The 20,621-nt window shown below is 43.8% G+C and overlaps 1 protein-coding gene across 1 annotated transcript in view; it reads right to left on the reverse strand.

Annotated features, from left to right (window-relative positions):
• Nucleotides 1-20,621, reverse strand: part of clstn2a (calsyntenin 2a) — a 524,817-nt gene that overhangs the window by 11,764 nt on the left and 492,432 nt on the right. The window contains exons 11-16 of the mRNA XM_078563666.1: nucleotides 13,163-13,329; nucleotides 12,596-12,744; nucleotides 6,732-6,940; nucleotides 2,398-2,568; nucleotides 1,726-1,871; nucleotides 1,393-1,525 (exon numbers count right to left, since the gene is read on the reverse strand). Of these exons, the coding sequence (XP_078419792.1) occupies nucleotides 1,393-1,525; nucleotides 1,726-1,871; nucleotides 2,398-2,568; nucleotides 6,732-6,940; nucleotides 12,596-12,744; nucleotides 13,163-13,329 (975 nt within the window). The remainder of the gene's footprint in view (nucleotides 1-1,392; nucleotides 1,526-1,725; nucleotides 1,872-2,397; nucleotides 2,569-6,731; nucleotides 6,941-12,595; nucleotides 12,745-13,162; nucleotides 13,330-20,621) is intronic.

The following is a 20,621-nucleotide window of genomic DNA, read 5'->3' on the forward strand; positions in this document are numbered from 1 at the left end:
TGATAGCCATTTCAATTCTGCGTCAGGAGTGGAATATGACTGGATGGATTCAAACATGGAGTTGGAGGAAAAGTGGGCACGGATTTGGGAAGTGACAACACATTGATGGACTCTAGAGAGGACAGAGAAGTTTAACATATAAAGGTAGTTTTGAAGAAGAGGTCAAAGGTTGTTGCTTTTGAGGCAAGGTGCGATGACAGTTTATTTGAAATGAAGGGGAGAGGGAACCATTAACTTTATCAGCTAACATGGGAGCCAGGAAGGAGAGTTGGCTGGTCAGTAGTTTAGTGGGAATAGGGTTGAGGGAGGAGCAGGTGGATCTAATGAACAAATGAGATCAGAGAGGGCAAGGAGGAGATAAATAATTCCCAGGTGACTGGGAATTAAAATGCAATAATATTTCAGTCAAAAATCATTACAGCAGCAATTAGTGAAATGCTAAAATACTTGTCGCAAAGAAATATTTAAAATTTATTTTCCAACCTAAACTGGTTGCTTTTGATGTGCCCATGTATAACAAGTATAAGCAGAATTGGATGCAATTTTCCTTTTCAGAAAATGCTGCCTTGCATTCTGAGTGGAACAACACGCATTGGTTTGACTGTTCCACATATCCATTAAGAGACTGATTTGTACAACAGATCTGTGCATTTACAGCTGCAATTTTCCTGCAAGTCTATTTGGGTGTTAAATCTGTTGAATTTCCTACATAAATTTGTCTATGAATGCTTCAATCACATATAATTTTCCAAAAAGCCAAGTCGACTTGTAGAACTAATGGGTTAGGGTAAGAGTATTGAAGATTTTGTCCTTGTTAACCACAGTGCTTCAAAATCCATGTATGAAGTGTAATCCCATGTTCTCAAACATTTGACAATTTTTAAGTTGCTCATCCAGATAGATGTGTGTGATCAGAATTAGGATTAATCCATCAATTGGGCAACAGTGCTAAAAAAAAAACACATCCTTTACCAGCTCCAAACCCATAGAATTAAAACAGGACAAACAAGCAAAATGGAAATGTAACAGTTTCCTCAGCTGAAAGGGGCTGTTTTCAAAGGCTTGGGATTGCAAGTGTTTCAAGGACTGCTGCAGCCTTGGGGTCAACACATCCAGTTTCCCTCTGATGCTGTAGATCTAAATATCCAACTTTCCAAGGCACACAGGCTTTCACCTATTTCTGCACAAACAACTGTTCTTACTGATGGTGGATCTGATTATCAGAATTTCAAATGGTCCAAATTTAATTCTAAAATTTATCCCTAATGAGTACTCATGGTGTTGCAAAATTCAACAGGGGATCTTTTTATAAGCTTTTAAATATTAATATTTGCATATCTTTAAACTTAATGACATTCACTGTTTTTTTGTTTAAGGAAACAGTTTTATTACCTGAGTTATGAGCAGCATTAAGGTTGTGACCTGGAAGATCGGGCAGCGAATGATGGATTGACTGCAGGAACTGGGGTTGAACCACTGCATGATTAACGTGGTCCATAAGATTAATGTTGTGCAGAACGTTCACCTAGACAAACGAAACCAAGGTGGTCAATAATCATCCTGTCAAATTAAATCAATTTTCACAGTCCTGTACCAGTGACAGTCTAAGTGCATTACTGCTCACCAAGTAAATTACATGCAGCATTCATGTATTGAGCAGCTCTTCTATGTGACCTTAATACATCAGCTGTCTCAATGTCTATACTCCATTTGTCTTTTTCTCACCTCTAAATTGAATTCATTGCTCGTGTAACGTCCGTTGAGCTCTGAGCATGTCAGCCTAAACTTTCGACCAAAAATGGATGCAGTTTCCCAGTTACGGTAACGGAGTTTGCGAAGAACATGTTCATAGTTTGCCATGGTGTCCACACCTAATAAATCCAAGAAAACACCACCATCATATGGGAGACAGTATTGATAATATGAATAATCACTGTTCATACAAGTGCCATTAATATTTCTTAAAGTAATCCTTGTTTAAAAAAAAACCTTCAATTTGAAGAGTGCCATATATTCTATAATATTTCATACAACATACTTCAAAAGAAATATCACTTCAGTTCTGAAATGACATTGTACTGATGCAATCCTATGGATTATTAGAATAACACAGGTTTTTGTCTTCATAGTAACAGGAAATCCAATTACATTTCATATAGTTTGATGCATACTTTAAGCATTTCTTCTCGATCTTTACAGATATTGTGGTCTTTTACAATGGGGTGAACTAAAAATTTGATCTCTTTATGGGCATGGGAAGTTGCTTCGTTACAGCAACTTGGGGGGTGACTGCCCCGCTGTACCAAGTCAACTTGACTGATAAAAGCACAAATTCAATTTGCACTACAGTCAAATGGGTGCATTACTCTTACTCTGCATGAAAGGAAATGAAATTACCATAAATGGACATTCCAGCTGTGGAATTTGTGAACTCAAGATGTTTCCCATGTAGCTCAATTGACTCCAGTTCCAGACACTCCTCTTCAGAAGTTAATTCATCCCCAACGATCAAAATGTCACAGTAATCCAGGTTGTGCACAATCTCTTCTGGTCCAACAACACGATGGACTACAAAAAAGATTTTACAAAATGCTGGTGAATATCAAGGAACCCGATATCAAATTTGAAACTTGTACATAAATACAACTCTTATTTACAAGAAAAAGATTACAATAAATCATTCCACTCCTAAATTGCAAAGGTTCATAGCAGATGCAGCAATAACTCAAGTACCTGGCTTCCAGCCAGAAGGTCCAGAATACAAATCCCAATCTTGCTCAACAAATTTGTTTTATTCAGTTGGATGATTTTTGTCATTTCTTATCCAGGCTGGCTGGATGGAATTTCACATGAGGCTGAAATATTTCCTCTTACGGAGAAGAAAAGCTCGTATTATCTCCCTGCCAGACTGGAGTTTAGAGAGGTATTGAAGGCAGCCATGGTTCATAGCACAAGCTATGGCCCTTCCCTTCTATTACACATGTTGAGTGCACAAAACCTCCAGTTCCTCACACTGTAACGGTTTGATTGCTACTTCTCAATTTCCTACATGCCCTTCTATGGAATAATTAAAATCTTAGCAAATACTTCTTTCAGCCCTAATAATTCTTAACTCTCTACACAAGTCTGTTCAAGAACAGAATATTAGTCTCATATGTGAGAAAACATCTGTCACAACTCAGACAGGAGACAAGAAATACACAATCACACTCTCACACTATTCCAACCTTTCTTGTCTTTCACTATTTTATGGTTCCTACTATGATGACGCAGGGCAGCTTCTCTGAACTTTTATCCTTTGGTCCTTCTGATATATATATCCTGCTACCTAAAATCCCACAGTATTGAAATTAGGACTCAAGCTTATTTATCCCCCAGCACCATGACTATGCAGAGGTGTTTACTGTCCCCAGTCTCCTTTATCCTGTACTTCAACCCGAGATTCTCATCTCTAATTGCTGATCTACTTTAATTTTTAACAGAATCACACAGTGCAGAAGAGGCCCTTCGGCCCATCGAGTCTGCACCGACACGTGAGAAACACCTGACCTACCTACCTAATCCCATTTACCAGCACTTGGCCCATAGCCTTGAATGTTATGACGTGCTAAGTGCTCATCCAGGTACTTTTTAAAGGATGTGAGGCAACCCGACTCCACCATCCTCCCAGGCAGCACATTCCAGACCGTCACCACCCTCTGGGTAAAAAAGTTTTTCCTCACATCCCTCCAAACCTCCTGCCCCTCACCTTGAACTTATGTCCCCTTGTGACTGACCCTTCAACTAAGGGGAACAGCTGCTCCCTATCCACCCTGTCCATGCCCCTCATAATGTTGTACACCCCGATCAGGTCACCCCTCAGTCTTCTCTGCTCCAACGAAAACAACCCAAGTCTATCCAACCTCTCTTCATAACTTAAATGTTTCATCCCAGGCAACATCCTGGTGAATCTCCTCTGCACCCTCTCCAGTGCAATCACATCCTTCCTACAATGTGGCGACCAAAACTGCACACAGTACTCCAGCTGTGGCCTCACCAAGGTTCTATACAACTCCAACATGACCTCCCTACTTTTGTAATCTATGCCTCAATCGATAAAGGCAAGTGTCCCATATGCCTTTTTCACCACCCCACTAACATGCCCCTCCGCCTTCAGAGATCTATGGACACACACAACAAAGTCCCTTTGTTCCTCAGAACTTCCTAGTGCCATGCCGTTCATTGAATACTTCCTTGTCAAATTACTCCTTCCAAAGCGTATCACCTCACACTTTTCAGGGTTAAATTCCATCTACCACTTATCTGCCCATTTGACCATCCCGTCTATATCTTCCTGTAGCCCAAGGCACTCAACCTCACTGTTAACCACCCAGTCAATCTTGGTGTCATCCGCAAACTTACTAATCCTAACCCCCACATAGTCATCTATGTTGTTTATATAAATGACAAATAATAGGGGACCCAGCACAGATCCCTGTGGTATGCCACTGGACACTGGCTTCCAGTCACTTAAGTATCCTTCTCTCATCACCCTCTGTCTCCTACAACTAAGCCAATTTTGAATCCACCTTATCAAATTACTCTGTATCCCATGTGCATTTGCCTTCTTTATAGGTCTCCCATGTGGGACCTTGTCAAAGGCTTTGCTGAAATCCATATAAACTACATCAACTGCACTACCGTCTTCTACACACCTGGTCACCTCCTCAAAAAATTCAATCAAATTTGTTCGGCATGACCTCCCTCTGACAAAGCCATGCTGACTATCCCTGATCAAACCTTGCCTCTCCAAGTGGAGATAGATTCTCTCCTTCAGAATTTTCTCTAATAGTTTCCCTATCACTGACTTGAGACTCACTGGCCTGTAGTTCCCTGGCTTATCTCTACAACCCTTCTTAAATAGTGCAACCACATTAGCCATTTTCTTTTAGTCTTTTCATTGGTGGTGTGTATTCTTCAAAATTTGTCTCCACATGTTGTTTCGCAAGTAAAAGAATGTTGGAGGAAAATACAAGAGGTGAGACAAATGGGAGAAAATAAAAGAGCAATATAAGCATCACAAGTGAAAAGAGACCTTGAAATCCAATTGAATTCAAGTTGTCATTGTGACAACAGTCATTAATCTGAGAATTTGAACTGCAATATATTTTTGGACCACAGTTTGGTAAATTCTAGTTCTTGGATGTCAAATACTCCTATTGCAAAAATACAAATATGCTCATATATCACAAGATAGTTTTTTTGAAATCATATTGAAATGGTTTGTTGGGACATTGCAAAGGCATCTGTTCCTAACAGGGTAGGTCAGACTGGAGCCAAGAATAACATTGACAGCATTGTAATCAACTTCTTTCTTGATTAGCACCAAATGTCAGGGCACAGAAAACACAAATGAGAGATGATTTTAACTCTGCCCCCCGCTCCCCCCCCACCACCCCCCCCACCCCCCGCCCCTCGTTTATCAAAAACCAAGCGAGCAGACCATTAAAAACACACTGTTGTCATCCCTATGTCCCATGCCAATCTCAAGGGCAATTAGGGAGGGGCAATAAATGCTGGCCTAGCCAGTGATGCCCACATCCCATGAATGAATATAAAAAAAAATCTCACAAGCTTAATTCTAATCTATTTTACTGAGCTGGTAAGTGAAGGATGCCTGGGGGAATCTGCAGTATCCATTCTTTCAATAAACAGACTGGCCTCTGATGATATTATTATCAGGGTCCCAACTGCTACTTTAACTTTGGGCTTGAGCAGGGGAAGCAGTTGTAGCTTTTCCTCCATGTCCGCCTAGCAGGAAGAAGAGGCTTGAAAGGCTCTTTTAATTTTTCTTTACTTTCCTTGTGAAGCCAAGAGGAGCAGGAGTTCTTTGCCATGCCCCACAAGGAAAGTTTTGGCCCCTCTAACCAGGACTGCCACCTGCCCCCATCAATTGACTTGCTCAACTTCCAGGGAAGGTGCCTCCTCCCCTTCCACCCATTAGCCAGCTTCTGCTTTGCACAAATATCAAGACAGAAAACTGGCCAGGAGATTGCAGATGATGCCCAGGAGTTAAAAAATCACCCATGCCTCACTCTGCTGAGTCAAGATGGTTTATCACCCAGCTCAGTTCCGCCCATCCAAATTCTGCCAGAGTTAAAATCAGGGCTAAAATATGAGCAAGAAGGTAAAATTTCCAAACTTTTAGCATAGGTGATGCAAGATACGTTAAATTATGTAACTTAGGTGAGTTCCTGACACCAGTGGATAAACCTGTCAAGATCGCAGGGCAGGACCTAGGGTCCAATAGTGCAGCACATTTATAAATCATAGCATTGTAGCAATGGGCTTCCTTGAGTTCTAGTTCCAATTATGATTCCTAGCAAGTATCTTAGTTTTGTTAAATATTTAAAATTAGGTTTTCAGTTAATCAAAAGTCAAACCTTGATAGGCTAAATTAAATATCCCTATAAAGCTGATCGTCACACAAAGCATGGTATTATCAGGGGTGAATCTCTTAAAATATAATTAGAAATGTTTACCTCAGGCGACAATGATTAAGCTGATTGAAGCTCCTGGTTCAGGGCTGTTAGAATCAGAATTGCGTCTGATAAAACCAGGTCTAGTGTTTCAAGATTTTTCATTTGGCATCTTTTCTCTGCCTGCTTTTTATTTCCTTTTAATTTTCTCACCTTGTTGGGTGCTCATCTCTTTTTTACCTATTCTGGTTCTAAATTATAAAGTTAACTAACCTTTGCCATCTTCATGTTGCCCTCTTCTGGCTGTGCTGATGATTCTGAGGCCTGGAAAGAGTATCACACCTCGGCTGTTTTCGAACTCAGATGCTGGTCTGGAGAAATGGTCCAGCCCACTAATTGTAATCTTTGGTTCAACAGGCTGAAGCACTACAATATATGCATCGATGTCCGAGATACTGATACAAGTGTCCTCACCGAAACACCTTCAGAGATAAATAAAAAGGAACAGTGTAACATTCACTACCTTAAAAGGTCTAAAGCCTGTTTCCATTAAGAAAGTTGGTTATTTTTATGCACGGTTGCTTGAGACTGCACTTGAGTTCAAATTCTTACCAATTCTCTAAGTTATTATGCTGGGGTCTTTCATATTTCAACCGATCTTCCAATTCTGCTGAACTGAAAGATTTTATTCACAAGAGTCTGTAATTTTCCACCTCCAGGATGATGATAATGGCAAACATAACTAAGCTTTACTGTTTTAATGGATCTCATCTTCTGGAGACACATATCCCTTTACAAGAGAATAGTAACATTGTAGAGGAAATGCTAAGCTAACGGTTGGAAAAGCAGCAGCATGTTATTATTGTTGTTCTCATTGTTTCCTTTCCAGTTATAAGTCCTTCTGACATATGGGTTATTCAAAAGGATTTTATGCAATAATAGATCTCAACTATGTTACAAATGCAAGGTTTTATAAGATTATAATTTTTCTATATTTTATAAGTGTCTCAGGGTAGTGTCCTTGGCCCAGCCATGTTCAGCTGCTTCATCAATGACCTTCCTTCCATCATAAGGTCAGAAGTGGGGATGTTCGCTGATGGTTAAACAATGTTCAGCACCATTCACGACTCCTCAGATACTGAGGCACTCCATGCCCATACGCAGGAAGACCCAGACAATATCCAGACTTGGATTGACAAGTGGCAAGTAATATTCGCGCCGCACAAGTGTCAGGCAATGACCATCTCCAACAAGAGAGAATCTAACCATTGCCCTTGATGTTCAATGGCATTATCATCACTGAATCCCCCACTATCAACATCCTGGGGGCTAACATTGACCAGAAACTGAACTGACTAGTCATTTAAATACTGTGGCTACAAGAGCAGGTCAGAGGCTAGGGCTCTTGCAGAGAGTAACTCACTTCCTGACTCCCCAAAGCCTGTCCACCATCAACAAAGCACAAGACAGGAGTGTGATGGAATACTCCCCACTTGCCTGGATGAGTACAGCTCCAACAACATTCAAGAGGCTTGACACCATCCAGAACAAAGCAGCCCATCTACAAACTTTCACTCCCCCACCACCAATGCATAGTGGCAGCAGTGTGTACCATCCATAAGATGCACTGCAGAAACATCACCAAGGTTCCTTAGACAACACCTTCCAAACACACAACTGCTATCATCCAGAAGGACAAAGGCAGCAGACACATGGAAATGCCACCAGCTGCAAGTTCCCCTCCAAGCTACTCACCATCCTGACTTGGAAATATATCACCATTCCTTCACTGCCATTGGGTCAAAATCCTGGAACTCCGTCCCCAACAGCACTGTGGGTGTACCCACACCACATGGACTACAGTGGTTCAAGAAAGCAGCTCACCACCCCTTCCTCAAGGGCAATTATGGATGGGCTATAAATGCTGGCTAGCGACAGCCACATCTCGTAAATGAATTAAAAATATATATATTTTAGGACTCTCTCTTTAATTTAGGGTGAAATGGTGGAATGAAAGGGGTCAAGTGACCTGTTCTGAATTTTAACCGACAACAGGCTCGGATGGCTTAGTTGCTAAAAGTTAAAAGGGGGCCCAGGTTGTCTTACTGGGAAGAAGGTGCTGGATCCTCACACTTGTAAACAATGACCAGAGCAGCTGTGCTGTGATAGACTGTTATACTCCAAGTCCCAAGGAGGTGTTAAGAATATCAGATTTTGTAAATTGATTGTACTTTAAACTTCTATTTTAGAATTAAATAGACTGAATTGGGGTCTAAGGGATAGGTAATTCACATTTCTACCTGAATACAAGGCCCATAGCCTGAATTTTTCACTGACTGGGCGCGCGCGATTGGCGGGCCCAGGTGCAGTCGAGAAACGAGCCCCCCAACCCCGATCGGCCCCCGACTGTGATTTCAGGCTGGCTGACCAATTAACGGCCAGTCGGAAACGCTGACTTAGAAAGGCTCAGCACTGCTGTTGGGGGTGGGAAGGGGATAGGTGCCTACGTCACCGCGGGTGCTGGTGAGCGCTTCCAGTGAGCTCCCAGAAGGCAGACAGCTGCCTCAGGGAGCTGCAAATCTCCACAGAATAAACGAAAAAACAAAAATGTTGCAAAATATGTCCATGCAGCAAATTAAGCACCTGAAAGCATATCTCATAAAAAAGCCAGTCCCCAGCTATCTCTTTATTTTATTTCCCCATGGAGATTTCATCCTGCCCTGGATCGACGTTTGAGCAAAAATGTAAAGGCCGCCTGGTCGATTGGCCCGTCTGCCAACTGTAAAAGGGGACGGGCCACGAAAAATCGGGTTTAAGTGGCTCCTCATTGAGCTTAATTGCCTGCTTAATTGTCGGCGGGAGCACTTCCAACTGCCGCGTGCACATGCCGAGTGAGATATCACGCTCACCCGATGTTCTCTCACGCTATTTTGTGGCTGGACTGGTCGGACATGCGCCCGCCCGCCCGTGTGACTTAAAATTCTGGTCCATGTGTTTCACGCTGCCATGGAGATGGGCTTTAGGAGGGGAGGAGTCCGTAGGAATCCATTGTTGGGTCATGTTGCAGGTTTTCCTAAAAATATCACGAAATCTCAGACAGGTTCTGTCTGCAAGAATCTGAGAGAGACAGAAAGAGAGAGAAAGAGAGGAGAGAGCAGAGAGCTGGAGGCAGCAAGTCTCTATCATTCACCACACAGCATGTGTGTTGCAGCTCGTGCCTGTATTGAAGAGTGCAAGTTCAAAAGGGATTAAATAAAGCTGGAAGATTCGCCTGGCTTTGGCTAGAGGGAGGGATCTCCAATTCATCCCTCACCATGAAAATCAATTCAGGAAGTAGAATTGATCCAGCTGGCAAAGGAAAATGGAGCTGAGAATAGCTTTGGACTGCTTCCTGGAGAATGAAGTGTCCGCTTAAGGGACAGAGTAAAGTATAACAATGACAGCAGGATTCTTGGCTGTTGTAAAAGTCAAAGGGATATTTTCTGTAGTTTAGAGTATAAGTTGCTTCCTGAAATAGCATTTCGTTTGTTTGTCACAGTAAAAGTCTTAAAACTTGAAATGGTGTCATGTGATCCTTTCAGTCATTCTGGAAGTTTGAATTTCTTCTATGTCTCCGTTGGGATCATAACAACTACTGCACAAAAATAAATCAAATAATGCTGGGGGTACATATTACAAATTCAAATTGTAAATGATTTGTGGAGACTTATTGGTGTATTAGTAGAAAATGAACTGCAAGCCCCATTGTGCACCTTGTTTATACTTGATAGTCTGAAAATCCCAAAATGTGGCAATGCCATTATGGTGTGTAATAAATGCTAAAATGCTATTGTTTAACACTTAGTTCTCAAGGGGTTAAAATAACAGGACAGCAGAAACTACAAACAGGAATCATGTTTTGAACAGGACATCTGAGCCAGTGTACCTGTGATAAATAAGATTGATATTCCTGTTATCATTCACACTCATTGCTGCTGTAACAACTCTATTCATTTAAATTCAGCAGAGTTCAATTACATATTAGACTAGTGGATTCTACATTTGGCAGAGGTAGTCAGCTTGACTAAAAGCTGACACTGGAGTTAAGCTATTAAAACAGAGATATTCAAAATCTAGAAGCAGTCATGCAAACAAAGGGCTAAGGGAAGAATGGAATGCAGGAGAAAGGAGTTAGAAAATTTGCTTTAATTCAAGTAAGTTGACTCACTGAAGTTAAGTAGGTTGTCGTATTCATTATTTTTATAATATTGCACAAAATTAAATTGTATTGATGAAACTAGGTGAATCCGATTATAAATGTTGTTCTGCATACTCAACTGATGGCAAATAAAGCAGTTTAATGAATCATGTTGTTTAGAAATGGGAACTGAATTGGTCCTGGTCAAAGGCTGAGGGCTTAATTTTCTGGCAGGCCCAAGAGTTTTGGCATATGCACAGAGTGCAAGAAGATGACAGGCTATGCATACTCCATTCTAGTTTGTTTTTTTAAAGTTAAAGGGCCCGGCCATCCAGGACATCAGGTGTGCCCCTGCGTGGTGTGAAAACAATGATCACAGGACCAAGATTGGCGCCATAACTAGGGGAGTCCCGGGATAGAGATAGGACCCAGGGAGAGATCCCAGAGAGAGAGAGAGAGGACCCAGAGAGGGAAATCACCAGGGAGGAACCAGTGGGGAGAGGAGCAAAGAAAGAGGCTCCAAGCAGCAAAAGTGTTGCTGTTGGCAGACTCCAGGTAGTGAGGGCGCAGGGGAAACCCTGGGAAGCTGAAAAGGCACCTAAGAAGGTTGGTAACTCTGTGCTGCTGGCTCTTGGGGAAAATGGAAAACTTTGGTGCAGTGGTATTCTGTTTGACCTGGCTGAACAGTTGGGAGTAGCGCTCGTGAGTCAGTGCTGGAGTGCAGCCTCGGGAAGACAGTGGAACATAGTCTCAGGGGAAGAGCTTAAACCATCAGGAGGTAAGCAGTTGTTGTGGCAGTCTGAGTCGGAGCATCTTTCGAAGGAAACTTGGAGGCTATATCTTCAAAAATGAAGGCTGAAAGTTCTGCGTGAAGGAGACAGAGTTTTAATGAGATTGTGTAATTCACAGTGGACAGTGACATCCGGGTGGGTTGCTGAGAAATCCATATCTTGGGGAGGGGATTTTCCCCTCATCGGGCGGGTGCAGTGGACGGGCCCGCGAGCAACCGCGCAATGGTCCGGCACCCGCGATCGTGCCCCGACCATGATGTCATGCTGGCTGGCCAATTAGCTGATAACCTCAGTGCTACTGGAGTGGGGGCAGGAGGAGCACGATGCTGAAGTGTGCGCATGCATGGGGGTACGCTCAGTGAAAGCTCCCTGGAGGCACAGAGCTGCCTCAGGGAGCTGAAGATTTTAAACAAGCGAAATAAAGATTTTAAAAATAAAGGAAATATGTCCCCACATGAGACTCTGCCACAGGAACAGGGATATGTGAAATATGAGTTTAAAATTTAAAATTTTTTTTTAGTCATCCCTCCCGTGGATGAGGTTTCATTAAAAATGGCTGGCCTATTCGCCTGCCCGCCAACCGAACAGTTGGATGGACAATGAAAAATTCAATTTAATTAATTGATTAAGGGCCTTAATAGGCCTCTTAATTGTTGGCAGGTGCGCTGCCACCTCACATGCACCCGCCAACTGAAAGATCGCAAGGGTGCACGATGACATTGGGACGCTTGCCCGATGTCATCACGCACTATTTCACTCCAGTTCGGGTCCGCGCCTGCCCACAGAATGAAAAATTCTGCCCTTGGTTGCAACTGCCTTTTAGTGTGCAGTGTGGTGTGTTTGACCACAGTTTGCCTGTTAATTCACAAGCACCTCATGTTAATTCTGAATGATGGAGTATAAGATAGATATTGTAAATTGTTTTACTTTTCTGACTTAACCCGAGAAGGTATTTATAGTTGACACAAATTTGAAAACTCATGTTGATCATTGAGTAAAACAAAGTTTCTTTTTGTAATTTTCACAGTATATTTTTGACAGTGGTATAAACAAAAAAAATTTACATTTATGTAGGAAAAAAATTACACTGAACCACCATTTTGGGTTTGCACTGACTAAAATTAACCAATGCACAAATGTGAACACAGGATATTTCATAGGTAACCTACTGGACTTCGGTGGAAATTGTGTAACGTCGAATACCAGGAGTTGGAAACTGCCGTGAGTTAATGTATGCCACCAACTGCATGGCCTGATTTATGGTGTCGATGTCGTCTCCTTCAATAACCAGGACTGACTGCGCAGGGTTGAAGTGAAACTACAAAAAAAACAGAAAACGAAATTGGATACTCAGCTTGATCAAAACTATTAAAGACTTCCATTAAATCAGACTTACACTTATAACAAAATTATCCATAGCACTGGATTTCACCCATAAATTTTGTGTGAATTTTTGAATGAATCTATTTAGCACAGTAAAATAAACTGATCATGGTGCTTAAGCCACAGACATGAGCATATTTTGAAGTTTGGCTTGTCAGACAAGAATACATTTTAAATGCAAATTAATTTAAAATCAAATTATTTGCCAATTAAATTAATGTAATGTTAATCTTTTAGTGCTATTAGCATTCATTTGTATCAAATCCATTGTACACTGTAACCTTTAGTGATTGGTGACGTAGTTAATGGAAAATCGTCCATCAGCAGAGGTATGAGACACTGTAATCCCTCACCTTGATTTCTCTGCCAAGACTCTCCAAGGAATTAATATCTAAGCCCTCCTTGCAGGTCTGCAAGCAGGAGATAACTTTCCGGCTCTCAATCTTGCCTGGATGTATAGATAAACCAGCAAGGCTACCATGAAAAAACTGGGCAAATCGAGGTTTTACAATTTCACCACCTGAAAGATAAATTTTTAAAAAATCAATGTCTAAAAAATGCAAGTACAGCAGTAGCTCCATCTTCTTATTTAATAGCAAATGTCCTACTGTCCTTGCCATACATAAATAAGCAGCACGATATTGGTGTTAGAAGGGGATAATTTAAACCACACCTAAACATTCCAATCTTAAATCTCTGTTTACAACAAAAAAGTACTTCTTGCTAATTAGTCACTACCTTACGTTTTACATGAAATACACTTGTTTTCAATGCATTTTCTGAAGCCCTTACTTCAACAACTTGAATTTCTATTACGCAGAGCAGTTCCTGATAAAAGATAGTTTGGGCATTGCCAGTAATTTCTGTGAAGTTATGGTACTTTTTTAATTATTGGAACAGTTATTTCTGTATAGTAAGTCCTCATTTCAAGTTGTTTTCCTGACAAGTACAACTTTAAGTGAAACAACTTTATGCGAACCTGATTTTCCCATTACAACCAATGTAAAGGCTGTAGTAAAAACAGATAATGCTGGAAAAATGCTGCCAGACCTGCTGAGGTTTTCCACATTTTCTGTTTTTATTTCAAATTGCCAGCATCTGCAGTATTTTGCTTGTATTTTAAAGGCTGTAGTTATGTTCTGTAGGGCCTTTCCGGTCAGAAAAAGAAACATGAAAATACTGTACCCTGTAAGTTGAAATACTGTACGTTGCTAAGTTCCTGTATTCATAAATTTTAAAACTTTTAAAATACAATAAATTTAAAAATAAATAACTCTTTCTACTTACCTCCTGTTCACTGCCTCTTTCCCATTTTCCAGACTCTCTTTCACTTGCTGCTTACCTGCCCGACTCTCTCCCACTCGCTGTTTCCCTGTCCAACTCTCTCCCACTCACCTCTTCATCTCCCGAACCCTCAATGTGAACGAAGGCTCAGGCAAGGAACAGCAAGAGGGAGGAAGGAAGCAAGGGAGCAAGAGAAGCTATGAGTGGGAGGGTGGTGGAGGGAAACAATAAGTGGGAGAGTCGGCGAGAGAGACTCTGGGAGCAGGAGAGAGACTCAGGGAGCTGGAGAGAGACACGGAGCAGAGGGGGCACGTTCTAAATGGCGCTAATTGGGCCATGCATGCTGTTGCCACAGCGCGAAGCGACGCTAAAGTGAATGTCCTGAAGCTAAGTGTGCATACCAGCCCTATTATAAACATTTTTTATTCATTCATGGTATATTGGCGTCGCTGGCTAGGTCAGTATTTATTGATCATCTCAAATTGCCCTTGAGAAGTGGTGGTGAGCTGCCTTCTTGAACTGCTGCAGTCCATGAGTTGCAGATACACCCATAGTGCTGTTAGGGAGGGAGTTCCAGGATTTTGACCCAGCGACAGTGAAAGAACAGCCATATATTTCCAAGTCAGGATGTGGCTTGGAGGGGAACTTCCAGGTGGTGGTGTTCCCATGCGTCTGCTACCCCTGCCCTTTTAAGTGGCAGTGGTTGTGGGTTCAGAAGGTGCTGTCTAAGGAAGCTTTGTGAATTGCTGCAGTGCATCTTGTAGATGGTACATATTGCTGCCAGTGTGTTGGTGGTGGAGGGAGTGAATGTTTGTGGATGGGGTGTCAATCAGCAGGCTGCTTTGGCCTGGGTGGTGTCAAGTGTTGTTGGAGCTGCACTCATCCAGGAAAGTGGGGAGTATTCCATCACACTCCTGGCTTATGTCTTGTGGATGGCAGAGAGGCTTTGGGGAGTCAGGAGGTGAGTTACTCTCTGCAGAATTCCCAGCCTGTGACCTGCTCTTGTAGCCACAGTATTTGTGGTTAGTCCAGTTCAGTTTCTGGTCAATGGTAACCCCCAGGATGTTGATAGTGGGGGATTCAGCGATGGTAATGCCACTGAGTGTCAAGGGGCGATGGTTAGACTCTCTCTTGTTGGAGATGGTCATTATCTGGCACTTGTGTGGCGTGAATGTTACTTAACAGTTGTCAGCCCAAGCCTGAATATTGTCCAGGTCCTGCAGCATTTGGACATGGACTGCGATGCTAAAGCAAAGTGACGTTGAATGAGGCAACTCAAAACAGGAACTTACTGTATTTGCAAATAATACAATATTTGAAACTGTATTACAAAAAGTACACACCAAATAAAGGTAAAGAACAGAATTTTCCATCCCTGCTGGTGTTGGGCATGCTTAGTGGCATGAGCGTACAAAATGGCAAGGCGGCCATAAATCGGTTTCACGATGTCGTGAAACCAGTTTGCGATCATCTGCTTAGCCCGTCGATGGTGGGCTGCGTTCCCTGCCATCGGGTGTTGGGAATCTCATTGTAATACATCTGCATATCATTATCAGGCCAGCTCACCAGAATCATCCCCCCAGTGCTGGATCGTCCGCCAATGTTGGTATGACTGTACTCCGGTGCAGAATACACCTTGACAAGTGCGACATGCAGAAGTCAGGACTTAGTGCCAGGGTCTTGCTCATTGCAGACATTCGAGGAGCAGAGGTTGCTGGAGCCCGACAGTGATGAGACCTTGCAGGAACATCTATGGGTGGATTCTCATGGACATGGCTCTGTGGCAAAGCAGCTCATGGAAGTTGGAAAGTCACCGTTGATGCTCACAATGGATGATGGTCGAGGGGGTGGAGAGGGACGTCCTGCTCTGCTTGGGAGAGGAAGATGTAATCGGAGGTTGGGAGAGGTAGGTCTAGGATCAACTGGGAGAGGAAGAGGTGTCAGGATGGAGTGAGGTTGGGAGGGAGGGGATGGAGGTGTCAGGATGGAGTGAGGTTGGGAGGGGGGAATTGAAGGTGTCAGGGAGGGGTGCTGTTGGGAGGGAGGAGGGAGTATGGGGGGAGGGGGATAACATTGGAGAAGATGGCAACTGGGTAGGTAGGTGTAAGGTGTTGGGGAAGGAGTTCGGAGGGGGCGAAACAGTGCGGAGAGGAGAGGGAGTAAGGCTGGAAGAAGAAGTGAGGGTGGAGGGAGAAGTGAGGCCAGAGGAAAGAGTCAGGAGGGGTGAAGGTCTAAGGGTGGCAGAAGAAGTAAGGGTGTCTGAAGGAAGCAGGAAGGTGGAAGGACTAAATAGGGGTGGAGGGTCCTGGGGGTTGGAGGGAGGGCCAAGTGGGGGGAGGGGGGGGGGGAGTTCCAAAGGGGGAAGGGGTTCCAAGGGAGGGGAGGGGTCTGGAGGGGGAGGGATGTCCAGGCGAATGTGCAAGAGAGGGCTGTGATGAGTTCATGACTGCCTCCTGGGGAGCAAACTGATATTTGGCATAGAATGAGGGAATTGTGAAAATGACGAGGGCAGAGTGAGGCAGTAGAGTGGGAGGGTTAGGGTTCGACGGTAGCTGTAGAATGGATAGCAAGGGTGGTTGGTGAGGCCTCGGAGGCAGACACAGACCCTGGGGGGTGGGAAGGAGGTGGTCAGGGAGGTCAGTGTGGATGGGGGTGGGATGTTAGGGAGGGAAGGGAACGTGCACATTCACCAGGACATCCCTGAAGGAAAAGAGTTGTGGCTGGTAGGTCAGGGAGGGCAGCTGGAAGGTGATGCTGGCGGGGTCAACTGCGATGGAGGTAAGGAAATGGGCGACTGGGGAAGGGAAAAGATGGGGGAGCAAACAAAATATTGTATCACCACCATGCTGTCTAAATCGAAAGTGAAACGAGAGTTGTGGTAGGCGAGATCAGGTGCTGCATGGGGGTGTGATCACTGGGTGGGTGGAGGTGCAGGTCAGCTCAGATGGACAACTGAAAGTGAACCCCAGCAGGCAGCATTGAAAATGCTCAGGACAGTGAGATTATTGTTCTGCGTGCGTGGGAGAATGTTTGCACAAGGCGCTGAAAGGCCTTGCTACACAAACACTTCTCCCTCCAGCATCACTTGTAGGCCAGCTACTAGAGGATGAGGTTGAGGGGGGTCACAGACAAAGGGGACTTGGAGGGAGAGGAGAATCTCTGAGATTCCTCAGTGGATGACCCAGGGGTGTCCAGCTGCTGCTCCTCAACCCTTTGGGTGCCTGAGGGCTCCAGCCTGACTCTTTGAGGGGAAGGAGCACCTGGAGGAACGTCAAGGTGCCCCGTTTCCCTCTCCTATTGCCACTGCAGGTGCTCACCCATGGCTCCCACGATGGAGTGCAGGTCTGCACACATCTCTGCGTTCTGCTGGACCAGGGACTCCATGGCGTCTGCCATCCTCCCCATGGAGACCTCCATACGGGCACATGTGGGAACCACTTCATCAGAGTGCAGGCGGATGCGCTCCTTTGACTCATGAGCCACTCTGCTGAGGGCTTCCAACAGTTCTGCGGGATGTTCCCCTGCCTTCTGCTGACTTTCCACGATGAGCTGGAAGGCCAAATCCAGAGGCTCGTCATCTGGCTCAGACCTCACAGATGCCTGTTCCTCAGCAGTCCTCAGAGTGCCGGGTAGCTCGGCTGAACCTGCCTCCTCCTGCTGCAGACACATGTCTGTGCGGTGAGCACCAGATTGTGAACCCGAGTCTGCTCCAGATCTAGGTTCCACTGAGGTGTGTGTCTCTGCACTGGTGTAGGATGTGGGTAAGCGCTGTGATGGGTCTTCCAGGCTGCTTATTTCCAGCTCTTCAATGCAAGAGGTGTCCCCTTGGCTGGAGGCGAGGACCTGGATGGAGCTGAGGGACTGGCTGGCTGAGGGTGTCGGTCGCTTGGCAGAACTCCCTGTGAACCAAAGTAGAGATAATTAGTGCATGTCAGCAGAGTCACAAGCAGGAGAAAGAGCACTACCTTGAGAGGGATGATGCCTTGAAAGATCCTCATGAGGATGTTCACCGTCGACCCCACCATCACCGTGGGCACAGTCCATGTCCTTACCAGTCAGCGCGATGGCACACTCCTCAAAGTGAATGGGGGGCCTAATGTGAGCCACTCCATCCCCCATCTTGGACATCTCCCTGCTGATATGAGCAGGCTTCTCTTGCATGGAAACAGATGGAGGAGAGTAAGCAGCACGCAATGCACTGCATGGAATGTTTGTGTGGTGAGTGTAGCCATAGACAGGATGGTGACACGAGCTCAAGAGGATATGAGCTGATGGAGATAGGAGGGTGTGTGTGAGAGTTAGTGGTGTTGTCCCTTGAGTTGTGAGATCCCTGTGGATGTGTGATGGGTTTATGAGTGTGAGTTGAGAGTGATGAGAAGAGTGAGTTACTCTGGATGAGATCATTCATCCTGTAGTGGCAATGGGTGGCTGTCTTCTTTTGCAGGGCATTGGCACTGACCACCACTACCACTGCCTCCCATGCTGGATTGATGATGCGACTATCTCGCGACCAGAGCGGGGGTAGAGAATATCCCGTTGGCCTCCATGGCATCCAAAAGGCACTTGAGGGACACATCATTGAAGCAAGGGGATGTAGTCTTTTTGCTTTTTGGGGCCATCCTGTCTTCTGTGCAGCAGTTGTGGGCTGGAAGCACAGAGGTGTATGCGCGGCTGCACTTTAAATGTTGTGCCCAATGCGATGAAGCGGCGAGGTGATGGCATGGCGGGTGAATGAGAGCACGCCCGCCACGGAAATGGTGTGTTTCCCGGGAATGCATAATTAACGCGGTGAGATTGGGATGATATGGCGTGAGAAGCCGCCATTGTGGCCAGTGGGTAAAACATCATTTTACCCGCCTGCTACCGCACTTAGTGCAAATCTGGGACAGTTCCACCCAAAATGTTAGAAATATATACCCTGCCTGCTTTATTTCAACAATAAACTATATTAAAATAATCTGTATCAGCCCTGCCTTGCATTGGCGCAGAAGCATATTCTTAATACATATAATGGAGTATAACTGAACACTGCACAAACTGCACCTTGATCTAAAAGTCTATTGTTCCCTGGTTGAAGCCACACTTCAGAGACTAGAGCACATAATCTAGGCTGACACTTCAGAGTAGTATCAAGGGAGTGCTGCTCTGTTGGAGTTGCTGGCATTCAGATGAGAAACAAAAACCCTATCTGCTCTCTCTCCATCACACCATTCAAAAAAGAGCAGGGGAGTTTTTCCAATGTCCTGACCAACATTTATCCCTCAAACACTGTCATTGTAGTTTGAGTAGTCATTTATCTCACTGTGTCTGTAAAACATTGCTTGTACAAATTTGCTCGTGTTACCCTATATTACAGCAGTGACTATGCTTCAAAAATATCTCAGACCATGAAGTACATTAAGATATCCTGAGAACACAAAAGGCACTATATTAGTGCAAGCTCTTTAATTCTGAGCCAGCATGAAGAATTAGACAGGCTTTGTCCTCCTTCATGATCATTCACTATTATTCTTTGTCTGAATTTTTGTTGAATCAATACATTTTCAGCTGTATTCGTACCTAAAGCTATTTTTATGAAATAAATGTATAAAACAAGATAACTTTGATTTTCAAATACTCAAACTGAAGTTCTACAGTTTTTAGTAATTATTTTGGATTTCTGCAATACAGCAAATGAAAGAAACTTAATGCTATTAAGGTCTTAGGAAAAATAAGGTGCAAAGAAAAATTTAGGAAAAGGAAAATGCCATTTAATTTCTTAAAACTGCCACTCCAACAATTGCTCGTTTAAAGTTTCACCAAAATCAGAGATATACATCGTTGTAGATTAAGGAAGGAAATATCTGCACTTAAATCATACTTTACCACCTCACCATCAATTGCTTGACATCAATGAACTGCTCTGAAGTGTGACTGCTACAAAGGCAAATGCACACAGTAAACAGATGAATAATCAGTTCATCTTTATTTTTAGTTGTCAAGGAACAAAAGTTTGCTGGGAGAGCTCCCTCTCTTCCTCAAATAGTGTCATGGGATCTTTAACGCCTTCCAGAACCACAAAACAGAGGGAAATGTCTCGCCTGACACAATTGTCTGGTACAATTCAAACAGTGTTCAGATATTTTTCTCATGCCAAATGGCTGCTACTATAAACAAGCCCAAGTGTCCAATGAATTGAAGCACAATGTCTCAGATAGTGTTCAATGTCTGGGGTAATAAATAATAACAATTGATCTCCTATGTTGCTGATAAACTCACTGGAAGTAGTTCAAAATGCCTCATACTCTGTTGTCCAGATTCAGACAATGGCACTGAGACACTGTGTTGAGGCTATTTTCAATCTTATGGACTAGACAGTGGCTAAGTGGGGCAGACAGCCTGCTTGTTGTGGAACCCGCCTCATTAGCATTCCATTAATTCCAATGGAACAAAATTGGCCCTATTGTATGAAGAGTAGGCAATGTGCTTGGCCTGGTCATCACCCAGGTGATAAAGCAGAAAGTCTGCCTGTTATCTCTTGGTTTACAC

Source organism: Cetorhinus maximus, chromosome 19 (genome assembly GCF_964194155.1).
Source record: "Cetorhinus maximus chromosome 19, sCetMax3.hap1.1, whole genome shotgun sequence".
Classification (NCBI taxonomy): Eukaryota; Metazoa; Chordata; class Chondrichthyes; order Lamniformes; family Cetorhinidae; genus Cetorhinus; species Cetorhinus maximus.